We start from the raw sequence: 13,400 nt of genomic DNA, 5'->3' as shown, positions 1-13,400 counted from the left end.
CCCGTCAGCCGCCCTGCCGCGAAGAAATTACCAAGGTATCAAGGGGATCACCCCTGACCACCCCCGTGTTTCTGCCGCCTCGATAATTGGCCTACCCAACTTGCCGGAATTCGTGCAAGCCTGAATTCGTGTCGCGAACCTGTCAAACAACGTTGTTCGTCCTTCGGGCAGCGTAGCCTGCTTTGGGATTTCGTGATGAGTATTTTGTGAAAGATTTATGTTTAGTGGTGTTTAATTGTCGCGTCGTGATTTGAAGAACGTTTCACTCGATTAAGTTTGATTTATGGAACTGGTATAACGTAGCTGTGTCGTGGTTAATTGAGATGGGGATTTTAGAGAAAGATATGACATTTCTCTGACTTGAATAAATCGTTTCGCACAATCTACGTACCTCTGTATCTTTGAAACTACTGTAATCTTCGGATTTTTATGTTTCAATCTAACCTCGATCTCTCGTTCCAGCAATGGAAAACGTTCTGTAACGTTGGAAGAGGACGTTTAACGTAAGATTGAGACGAGAAGTCACGCGTGCCAATGAGAATTTTCTCGTATTTTGTTCGAGATTGGTATAACATTGAAAAGGTACGATTGAGTATTTAAAAATAATCAAAAGATTCGGCATTACGTTTCACATGAATACGTAAAACTCAGCAATCTAATTGTAACCGTAAACACAATCCAGAATTATCTTGTACCTAAACGTAGTCTATGTTAATACTTTTCTATTTTTATCTGAAATTTCTTTGGAAAAAAGAAAAAGAACAGAAACTACTTTATCAAATAATCTGTACTTTGATCAGTAGCATTTAATGAATAGAGAAATCGAATATTTAATCTATGTTTAATCTACATGGTATTATTCTTAATGAATAAAGGAATCGAATCTATATTTGATCTATACAGTAGATAACGAATAATGAAACTGAAACGAAATGCCTCATAAGTCTCCTCTATGTTATTTTCCATCGTTTCGGCTCACGAATGTATATTCGGCACACGACTATTAACAAGAACGAGATGAGAATTACACGTGATTTCACAGATCTGAGAATTCGACCAACGTTTCGTTTTGCTGATGGCGTACTAATTAGAAGGTCGCCAGCAAGGAAAACGTTCCCGTGGTGGAAAAGACCGAAGATGAGAGCCACAGAGTTCAAGATAGAGTCGCGTGGAAGGTAATTTAGGAATTTGGGAGGGAGGAAATTTAGTAAAGCCTTGACCGTGCACAGGGCTCATCTGCCGGTCTTACGAACCCGACGCGAAATTAACGCTTTGTACGCGGCTTCGAAACTGCGAAACACCGCGAAGTAACGCCGGTGTATAAAAGGCCGCTTCATTAACTTCGTTACAAAGAACTCTTCCCTTTCTCTTCTCGCCTCTGTTGCGCATATGTATTCGTGGTATCAGTTAACGTCTTGGCGATCTTGGTAAAATCTGTAACTTCTACAACTTTTCTTCCGAGCGTCGTTTTGACAAAAAGAAATCTCCCAATGAAGAACAATTATCATTAGGAATTACGGGAGAATCATTGGGAAGAAGTGACAATATGTTTGCTTTTCTTTTTGGGGAAAATAGCTTAAGAATTTTCAGGAAAAATTGTAAGGAATTCATGTAGGAAAATAATTGGAGAATTTTTAATGAAACTGTAGTATGAATGTGTATAGTAAATAATTCAGATAGAAAACGACAATACGTTTGTGGTGAGTAAATAGTTTGAGAAGTGTTAAGGGAAATGGTAGATAAATAAGAGAAGATAATTTATTGAGAATTTTAATGAATATTGTAAAACGAATTTACATGGTAAATAATTTGAAAGGGAAGCGACATTAAATTTGTAAATGAAAATTTATGGAGCCTTGTTATGGAACGCTTTTACATTGGACATTACAATATTTTACATAAATTAATACTTTATATTTGCTATTTTATTAATATTTCGTAATGAATATTTTATCATGTATTTAATACAAATTATAAATTATAAATTAATATTAATTTATCATTATAAATTAAATTGTTCAATAAAATAACAGCCATATACATACATAGCTGATGTAGAGCAATTATATTTACGGTACTTTGATTGTGTTGTAAGATTATAATGAAAGATCACATTAATTCCACAATGTTATTTATTTGTAATAAATTTTAAGATACATGTACGCGTAAGAAATAAAAGGACTATTGAAATGATTTTCGGAATGAAACGTCCATGCATAATGAATTCACAGTAATATGTCTGGCTAAAGACGGTTCGTTACTACTTCCACTGCTTTGCTCCGTATCACACATGTATTCTTCGTTTATCGTGCATATAATCATCCTGTAATTTTTCTCCATAAATCTTGAATATCCTTGCATGAAAATTAATTATTATGCTTCTTAGAAATCTAGAGAGATTTATATAAAGTTAGATTATGTTTCTGAAATAAACCATATTTTTGTTTCTATATAATGACAAAGAAAAAGGCGAATTCAATACGCTGTCAATACAAGTGATCTTGATAAAAGAGAAGATTTTATTGAAACAGATACAAAGCTTTCTATTTCTTTACTTTCCGTTCAAAGCGTGCTCAAATAATATTTGACATATATATATCTCGTATCGTGATATGACAACTTGCATTGCCTACATCATTCTGAAAAAAGTCATTTTATAAAAACTATTGCAACCAATTAAATACACGATCATAAGAAATATAATTATTTAATTATATTTAAACAATTATTCGATAACATTTATTCAATTTCGATGAAAGGTAAACGCAAATCGTAATTACGGTTTTATAACACGGAACCAGGAAGAGGAAATGCACTTGTTTGGCGTACATTGATAGCATGAAAACAAAATAAATAAATTTGACATGTATCTGATGCTATCCTAATATGAAAGCATCATTGTCTCTAGATAAAGGTTACACGAAACAAAGCAGTACGTGAACACAGGAAAATAATTCTATATGGTGTGTCAGTACCACAGTAACACAATGACCAGATATCAACAAACAAATGATGAGAGAGCAGCAGTTATCGATGCAACAATTAGTAGAGTCATGATGAACGGTTTCGGGCGTTAAAGCGTGCTGGACAAAACCGATCGAAGAAGGTTTATTGAAGACAGTTTAATCGGTCGTTAATTCTTGCTTGAATTGTAGAACACATCCGCTACAAGCTGGTCGAAATTTTACGCAGATCGCCGATTAGTAATTCAATGGACGCCGGCTGGATTGAAAATTTCCCCCGGAGTAGCGGTGATTTAAATGAAAATGATTTGCGCGGCACGCGTAATATGGGATAATTGCGTTTCGTGCGGGACTTAATGGAGTTACGCCATTTTAATTATACATCTCGCGTCGGATCGTGTTTTCCTCTGTGGCGTATTCTTCGGGCCCCCGGTTTTTCATCGCGTTACCATCGCGACTTTTATTCAGTTTCGATGAAAGGAAAACGCCATTCGTAATTACGGTTTATAACGCGAAACCAGGAAGAAAGAGGAAACGTGCTCGTTTGACGTTTATACTTATATTTTCCGTTAAAATATCGTGAGGAATTTTTCATGGAAATTTACGTAAATTACCGTATCCTTGTGGAAATGGATTTATCGAATTTCAAACTGTAGAAAATATTTAGGTTGAAAAGCAAATGGAACGGGGCGAGAAAACTGTGGCTGCGGAGTGGGGAAGTTTCCAGTCGACAATATGGAAACGAGAGAGGGAAAATCGAAGTTACAAGAAATTTATCAGGCAGTAAAGTTATGAAAGTGATGGAAGAAACGTTCCTTTTCGAGATTTCGATCGATGGCAAACGCGACTATCATTTCCAACAGTTATAGTATATTTTCATTTGCCAGGAACCGTGTTTGCTTTTCCTGCTTGATAAAATCCGTCGTTTTGCGTTTATTTTACGTTATAGATACAACTAGATTACAAAAATGTTACGTTAATTTTACGTTGTGGATATAACTACGTTGATGTTACTTTATATCTACACAGCATAATAATTTTTTGAATAATTTTCTGCCTAATACGTTTTAATAAATTCATAGTATGAATAATTAACGATGATAATTTATCATACAGATTCGTTTACAGTAGCTTTAGTTTTTTCCATTTTTGTTCGATTGTAATTATTTAAATTCCGTTTGAAACATATTTGAAATTTGGAATTTCAGAAATGGAATATTTTAAAATATTTATTGGAAATATAATGAATTGCCATTATAAGACCATTCTAGTCGAGACAAGACTTCTTCACATTTAATCCAGTTTAAAGTAGAACTTTAACAACAAGTTGGCTAATGATAGAATGGTAAATCGATTACGCCAACGAGTAAGATTTCGAATTGATTTCGTTTTCAGGTTTCCGGGCATTTATACAACACCGGTCAGTTCCTGGTATTCAGAGCGGATCGGGAAGCGAAAGTGCGAGTCAATATAACAGGTGGCCCACTCGCCTATCATTATCAATTCGAGGAGATCTACATACACTATGGAATGGATAACGATTACGGATCGGAGCATCGCATTAACAACTACGCTTTTCCTGCAGAGGTGAGTAAAAGGTTTAAGAAATTAAACGCGAGCCTGTTCCATTTCGCGAAAGCGATTGCCGTTAGAAGAATATTTATTATAAGTGAAATTTAGCTGAAAGCTTACCAGAGAAGAGGAATTATAAGATTGTCCATTAAAAAGTGATTATAAGAATTTATTAAAATATGCAAGGTACAAAATCATGAAGAGAGAATGTTATATTCCAAAACCGTAGCTAAATATTACACCGGCAAACACATATTCTTCGTGCACAAAAATCGTTGAAATCTATTTCTATTTTGTAAAAACGATTGAAATGATAAAAATCAAAAATGATCGCTTGACAAGCCAGGAAAGAATGTCGCGCAAAACGTAGCGAAATTCGTTAACAATTTTATGGCCGCCGGTTGAAAAGTCGAAATTCCAGAGACTTCGGTCGTACGCGGAATTTAATATCTGCAGTCCGGTGAAACTTGATAAAATCCGGTCATGAAATTGGGAAAAGAAACAGGTAAAAATAACAGAACAGAGAAAGAAACGATTTCATATCACTTAAGCTACGAAACGAATCTAATTTTAAACAATATCACTGTTTTATTCTGTACAAAATAAAACCATGGAATAGAAAAATAGAGGAAATTCATTCGAACGAAAATAAAATATAAATTAGGAATAACGTATTTAACGTACGATGGGAAATTATTTGTTAAGCGAAAAATTTTTAAGTCATTGAATTTTTCACCGACATTGACCATATTGATCATTCTCGACTCAATATTGATGGTTCTCGTTGAAAATCTGTCAGTGCCTCTGCCTTTAATTATATATTATCATGAGCCTTCGTTTCAATGTGGAAATCGAAATCATTGAAACGAATCTCTTTCGTGTCTCTCTTCCCACTTTCAGTTTAACGTTGAAAAAGTAAATTCAGTTGTTTCCTGTTTTCATCTTTTTTTTTTTTTTTTACTGTGCCGCTCCAACAGAACAAATGGTAGGCAATTTTTGTCTGTCCACTTTTTTTTTACGCGTTGCTGGTCCCATGGTCGTTCTTGCTTATTGCCTAAAAATTGCATCCTGACGAAATTCAAAATCACACAGCGTGTCAGAGCTATGGGATGAAGAAAGACACGACGTAGTAAATTATCAAGTGACATATGGTCGGACCACTTTAAAATTCGAGAAAGTGTAATTAAAGTGTGCAGGACACGTAGACACCGAAAAATCTACAAGAATAATTGAAACGATGTACAATAAAATCCATGAACTAATTTTGTCAAATTTTATTCTATCTGTTCGACACTGTATTGCCACATTTAATTAACACGCCATTATATTAAAATTAAACAATCATATTTTGTACCAATTATTAATTTGAATATTTCCAATATTAAAATAAACACTCCTAAATAAATAAAATGCTAGCTACACTAGGTTGAAAGTACAAAACAGGCTAAAAAATATTAGTTAGATCTGTGATATTCGTAACGAGAGTCATCAACGAATCATGGACAAGGTTAAGGGTGCAACCAGGATGCAGGAACCTGACAGCGTAGTTAATCGAAATTAATCACGGAGCCGACTTCGTAACGAGACAAATTAAACATTCGTTAAACGCGACGTGACGATGACCCAATTAACTGCGACCTGCTCATCCTGCCGGCAAGCAGACCCTCTCCACGTGCGACCCAATTCTCTTCTCCTGGACGGTCGGCGAACCGCGAAAGAATATCGTCGAGCTACGTTGCCCGTCCTCCACGACTTCTCGATTTTAATTAGTGTAGAAGGCAACACGCTCGTTTCCACGATTTTGTTCCCCGTGGCGGAAAAATATAAAAGTTACTTTTCCTGGGAGTCACCTTGGACTTCTAAATTAGGCTATGATGTTAGAGGAATTAATGTATCTAATATTTTACTCGTAGACGTATATTTTCCATATGATTTTGGAGTTTCTTCTTTTACTGATACATCGACAATGATAATTTTTTTTTATTGAGAAATGCAACATATTATACATTATTCCACCACATACACTATTTTACATCACAAAACACGAATTACGCGTATATTATTTTCCTAAACTGTTAAGTATAATTTAAAAAAAAATGAAACAAAGTAACGAACGGACACTAATAACGTGACAGATGTTAGTTGATTTTGCTTTCAATAATAAAGGATCGAAAGCAGAAAGAAAATTATTTGAATGACAAAGACCATCTTAAAAACACGAGGGAGAAAAGATCGTCTCGCACTCAGAATTATTTAATTAAAGAAAAAAATAATTAAATAACTTCATTGGCTTTTAAGGAACCAACTTGTAGCACTTATAATCTCATGCGCTGGGTATCTTTAAAAACAGTAATTATCTCACTCGATGTTATCCTAAAATTGTAGAGATGATATAAACACGGTGCAGTATTAATATGCGCACACAGTATTCTACCGATTGATATTTCGCGTCTCACTACCTATTTCGATGAAATTAATATCGGATTCTCGATAAAATTCCAACGAAAGTAAATACAGCGCCGCATGATCAAACGGAAATATCCAAATAATCTCCATGCAAATATCCAAAAATTTGATAACACTTTATCTCCGTCATTCATTGTATTCACTAACGAATTCATTTATACCATACGAAACCATATTCGTCTAACATAAGTAGTCAATGGTAATTTCTTCTTTCTTTTTCCTTTATTCCACTTAAGCATATTTTTATTGTATCTTATACAAATAATCTATTACTATTTTAAATGAAACGCAGAAAACCTTTCATCTTCCTTCAAAAGCCAAAAGTTTGCGAATGAATATACTCGTTGGTAAAAATGATCAATTTTATTAATTGGTTAAAATAATCCAACTAATCTTTCTACTGTCAAATACAAAAACACATATGAATATCAAAGAAATGTCAATACCAATATTGCAACACTGTCTTGCTGAATCACCAAAAAAAATAAAAAGAAGTAGAAAGAAACTATTTTCCACTTAAACTGTCCTTCAAACCATCTTACACTTGTCCATACCTCTTCAAACGTAATTGGAACTTGCAACTAACTCTTTCACTATCGATATAACTCAAATTACATCTTAGAATTCCCACATTTGACATGAACAAACCGGATCAAACAACGTCAAACCGCACAGAAAGAAGTTGCCCGAATGGATCATAAGCCGGAAAACAATTATTTTCGAATCAACGCGGCTGCGACGCGGTTGAAATCGATTCGAGGTTAATCGAGCACATAATTCAGCGGCAACGCTGCGTGTTTGTACGCAGCAAATCCGAAATCCACACGCGAGCAGGTGCGAGCGGGACGCGGCGCAATCAGCGGCCGTGCTTGTGGCCCGCAGCCGCATCCATTTTCACCGCGTCCTTCTTTCGCGCTTTTTCCGACCTGTTTTCCGCCGCGCCGACCGTGTAACTCTCGCTGACGAATGAACTGGCGAACTACCACTGCGCTGAATGATAAATCCTCAACTCGTCGCGTTTCCAGATCTGTGTACGCGTATGTACGGCTGTGTACATTCCCATTCATAAGTATTAAGACACTTGGGGAAACTCAAGTTAACCTGAGAAATTATTAGAGAATTGTCAAAACGTTTAATCCTCATCTGGATCCTCTAATAATTTATCTACTAATAATCTTAACGAATTGCCAAGTCAAAAGTTGTAGATTATGAACTTTTAGTTTATAATTTTAAGACTTGAATGATTTGTAATTCGCAAAATTTTCTGCAGAGCTCATATTTGTTTCGTTGTTAAACTTAATGCTATTACACAAGAAAATTATTAGAGCGTTGATAATTTGTAAGTTGCATTTCGTAAAAATTCAATAATATTATTATTGTGATGCCGTGCAAGGGACAAAATTAATGGATTAATTTATTTCTTCTAACAATATCGTACATATTTCGTGAAATTAACGTTTAATAGCATTGAATATTATGTTTCCCATTATTGTCTAAATAGAACTTCAGAAATGGAAACGTATTTTCATTTTGTGCATACACGTGACTTTAATTGCTGGGAGAAATAATTTCCTTCTCCTGTGAAAAGGTTATGAACATGTAGATTAACTAAGGAGAGTAAAGAATACTTAATTAAGATTTCTTAAAAGCATGATGTAATTTCGTATTCATAAGTGCTTTAAATATGTAAGAAAATTGTAATTTGTTCTGTGGGGAAAGAAATGTGCGAAGGAATATTAATTTTGGCACAAAAGCAGGAAATTCTTCGAAATTCTAAATGGAATCCTCATATATCCTCGTTTTAAACATGATTTTCTAAATATACGATAACTCGTAATAATTTCGAATTAAATTTATCAATCTGAGTGTCAATATATCACGCTCTTTAAACGTATCAACGTTAGCTGTAATTGAAATTCCGCGGAGATTACATGAAACTAATTTCGTGTAACATTATGAGTTTTGTTACTTTTGACATTGAGAAATTGATACTAATCTTGAAAGCTACATATTCGAATTAATTAATTTTCCAGTTGTATATTTCGAATCCCAAGATTCTTGAATATATTCGTATTCCTGTATCGCATACGTATTATATGAACGGTTCTTTTACTCCCAGTAGCATAAGTCAACTGCGCGCTCAGTAGTACAAATCAATCATAAACGGCCAGGCTGCTTCCGTTAACATAAACAAACGTTCCACGATAAATTTTACAACGATGCAGCTTAGCATATATCAATGAATCATCGGCAGTGCGAGTCAATAAATATTGAATCATTAACAATTCCAGTGGCAAGAGTCAGCCTTGAATCATTAACTATCAGTGAGAGTACATATCATAACTGGATGCGTGGTCTGGCATAATAATTCCAAAGCTACCATCCACCAACATTGATCTATATATGTACCTCTACGCTTCTTCATTTTTTCTACATATTTTAATTAACTCTTTCGATTATAGTAGTGTTCTTTTGTACAACTTTTGTCCTACAACTGTGCGATAATAATTAATATAAATATTATAAATAGGCTATCTAATATGATAGAATACTATGATGTTGGAAATAAAACAAAAATTTATTTCAGTAATTTTAAATGTTTTTTATCTATATACAAAAGAATTAAAGACATCGTAAAATAACTCCGAACAAAGAACAAGCTCACGAAACCATTTATTAAGGAAATAGAAAAGACCTTGAAACACTAATGGCCGGAACTAATATATTGAAAAGTAGTGGTAATTACGCTCAATAATAATGGCGGAAGATCATGCCAGCCGCAAGGCAATTATGATTAAAAATTACTCTTGTTCCCGAGCTACCTTTTACATTAACTATTATTCGTAACTGTTCGACGTGCGTGTTCTCAAAAATATTCACGTAGATTCATTTAGCAATGGGAACAAGGACAGGCCGATTTTACAGTTCTATTAAGATCATTCCGATTCTTCATGTCGCAATTATTTATTTAGTTACACGCGATTCTTCAGTCTCGACGAATCACTGATTGTTTTTAATAATCACGAGAAACAAAGTCGAATGAATCGACTATTACATGCTTCATGACCTGTTCCAGTCGTATGTGCTTTTCTTTTTTCTGTCTGTTTTTTCATTTCATTTTACGTTTGTTGTTTCTCGTTTTATCAGAAAGGTAGATCATTGCGACGGCAAACACAGCTGGTCCATCGTCGTTTAATTGCAAATAAAATTTTAATCTGGAAAGAGATTGCATTGATTCCCGGCGTAAACTGCCTCCGCGATTTCCATTTTTATTCGACCGGGACTCTGTGCATATCTGCACGCAAATCGATTGCCGTTCGAATTCGTAAACGACCGAGAAAAAAGGAATGAATGATGCGTCTATCTTTCGACATTCTGGCTCGTTGACGTCCTAATAGAGATAGAAAGCTGAAATTTTCGAAAGGCTGGATCCGATCGTGAAAGTTTCAATTTACTTCTTCATTGTTATATAATAGATCATTCCCGTTAGTATTTACATACTAATTAATTATGCCCAAGAACATTAAACTTCGTTTGATTTAACAGCATTTTCATATAATCACAAAAATGAAAATGAAACGTAAAAACTTATAAAACGTTTCTTCGTTGAAGAATAATGCTACCTACAAATAATTTTGATAGCCACTGCATTTCAGTGCCAAATATCACAACAAACATTTCTTCTTACTTCATCAGCGCCACGAAAGAGATCGTATTAAACATTTGCTAAAAACACACTGCAAAAAATTCCAAAACTTCTCAAAATCAGTCTTAAAAATCATTAACTCGGTATCATCATCGTCTAAACCATTCATCTATCGAACGAGTCGGATCAATAATTAATCGACAATACGATGCGCTAGGCTAATTCAGTCTAGCACACCGGCCATAAATTCGTGACTCTCAAACCGGGAACGCCTGTGTGGACATCCGGTTCAGGTGCTGAGACAAGGAGGGACCATTCGAGGAGCCACTCGAGCCACTCCATCAGCTCCTTCTCGAGTAGGCTTTCGGCATCAAAGCGGCTCGTCGCTCAAACATGCCGGTAATGGTTCAGACTCGCTCGAGTGCCGTGGCTCTGGGAATCCCCTTGTCCTCCTGCCAGCCCTTTCAAGCAGACCCTTCGCCCTTCTCCGTGACCCGTGCTTCTTCTGGCTGTCTCCCTTCCTCACGTTCTATTCTCCTATTTCCGTTTTTCGACGGACAAGACGACACGACGCTATCTCGCACGGATTTGCTTCGATATTTTTGTACCACAAGGTTTCGTATACAGTCGGGGACAAAAATAAGGATATGGACAGGTAATAGTAAAAGGTAAAATTTAATCGAACTAATATTAGCGTTGTATACTTATTTATTATATATTCTCATAATAAATAGATTATTTAGTGAATAATTGAAATAACATTTTTGTGTAAACGAAACATAGTTAACGAAACATCGTTGATATCTAACAAAGGCGATAATTTTGTAGGTAGAGAAATTCTGTTTTCGATTGAAAAATTCTTCTTCACGAATTAAAGATTCATCTTAATGGGATATTCAAATTCGTTGTCCCTAATTCTACACATAGAAAGGACTAGCATCTTTAATATACAATCGTAAATTGGTTTTTCAATTTTAAATGAAAATTTACGATATAAAATTTCGTTCTGTACGAAGGGAGAAAATGTTAAGCTGGATATTTCTGTAACATCGTGAATTAAATCGTAGTTACAGTTGTTTGAAGAAGATTTTAATGATAAAGCGATTTAAATTGAAATTGAAACTACTTTCATTTGCCGCATCTGGGGACGAAAGTAAATGGCCGTTTGACGATTAAATCAGCGAAGACGGATTTCGTAAATACGTTAACAGACATTCTCGCCGCAGGCGGACGGGCTATATACTCTATCACGAAATTCTGAGATTATAACTTGAGCTCTAACCCGGTTCCGGTTCTCATAGAGCAAAGCGATCCCACCTCTCCGTCCCCATAGCGTCCCAATAAACCCGGTTAACCCGTTCTGTTATCTCCACTTCGCTCTTTGACCCTCTATCCATTACATTTTATCTCGTAATCTGTTCTTTACTTTTGATCACTTTGTGGATACACTCTACATATACAACGACGTTCCATAACGAAGGATAATATCCATTAAAAATTATTCAAAGGTATACTTGAATTAAATTAAATTATTTTAATTGGGATAAATCATTTATTTTAATCGACGATTATGAAATAATATTTGATTATTTGAAAAATTCCTAGAGGGCAGACTTTTAGGAATTTTTCGATTTACAGTATTTACGTTAGGTATTTAGGTATGAAAAGTTCCACAAGACCTAAGTAATTCATAATGTACTTAGATTAATGTACAATGTGAAGTTGAAACTTTGAAACAAATTTTCAAAGTCGTCTTTCCCGAGACTGAAGGCTCATAAGTAAAAAAGAAATTGTTCCACATTTTCGATTTATAATTTCTTGTAGAATCGCCCATCTCTCAGTTTTATTATCGGTAACTGTACTCTCTGTATTATCGTACGGTTAAAAGTTTTAACGATTAGGATGATGATATGACATTCTTTTTCCTATTTTCACTCGTATACAAATTATGTTGTAACAGTATTTAAGAAAAATACCTGGTACACGTTTGTATGTTCTTATTAAACGATGTATCTGGTGAGACGGTAATTTTCGCTCAAGTTATCAGCATGATCGGTGCTGTATCATTTCCCGGGATTCGTAGTATCCGGTGCACGGAATTTGCTTTGTGCCGTTCTTGTTTACAATCTCGTACAAATTGGCCGTAGCTGCGGTTGATGCCCATACAGACGTGTCCCGTTTGTATCGGTTAGACCGATTACCGTCTCTGTTTGCTTTAAATCGCGAACGGTTCGATCAAAAGCTCGCCGATTGGAATTGAAAAAAATAAAAAGAAATGCGCGCCAGGGATCATCCTAATCGTTCTTTCATTATCATTCTGCGAACGTTGCGCTATGCAGCAGCTATTGTCTTTTTGTTTCCATCGTAGAATAGAGAAACACGACGAGATTCGTTTCTATTCTAAACTTTAAAAAAATTGATCCACTATGCTAGCAGCGCGAAGGAATTTTTGAAATCTCTCTATTACTTCTGTATCGGGGGGAAATAGTTCTGGGAACTGTTTGAAGAGAAGTTGTGCAGCTAGAGAAACTTTCAGATTACTCGAATTGCGAAGTTAGTTGGTGGATTTTTGGAGAATTCGGGAATTTAACAATTTCGATGTTATCAAAGTTGGCAAATTCTTTACTAGAGTTTGCACTATTTTCATTTTTAGTGTTAGATTAGTGTTGTAGGAGAGTTGCGCAAGTTCTAGAGTTATTAGAATTGTTAAGGTGATTATCTTACGATCTCAAAAATTCTCAGACCACAGGACT

The 13,400-nt window shown here is 35.1% G+C and overlaps 1 protein-coding gene across 4 annotated transcripts in view; it reads left to right on the top strand.

Annotated features, from left to right (window-relative positions):
- CARPA (Carbonic anhydrase-related protein A) overlaps positions 1-13,400 on the top strand; it is a 234,741-nt gene that overhangs the window by 177,290 nt on the left and 44,051 nt on the right. For all 4 annotated transcript variants that reach the window (XM_069109131.1, XM_069109127.1, XM_069109130.1 and 1 more), the window contains exon 4: positions 4,359-4,550. In XM_069109131.1, coding sequence (XP_068965232.1) covers positions 4,359-4,550 — 192 coding nt within the window. The remainder of the gene's footprint in view (positions 1-4,358; positions 4,551-13,400) is intronic.

The sequence above is a fragment of the Bombus flavifrons genome, chromosome 3, assembly GCF_040668555.2.
Source record: "Bombus flavifrons isolate JBK064 chromosome 3, iyBomFlav1_principal, whole genome shotgun sequence".
Classification (NCBI taxonomy): domain Eukaryota; kingdom Metazoa; phylum Arthropoda; class Insecta; order Hymenoptera; family Apidae; genus Bombus; species Bombus flavifrons.
This window is presented reverse-complemented; position numbering and strand designations above follow the sequence as displayed.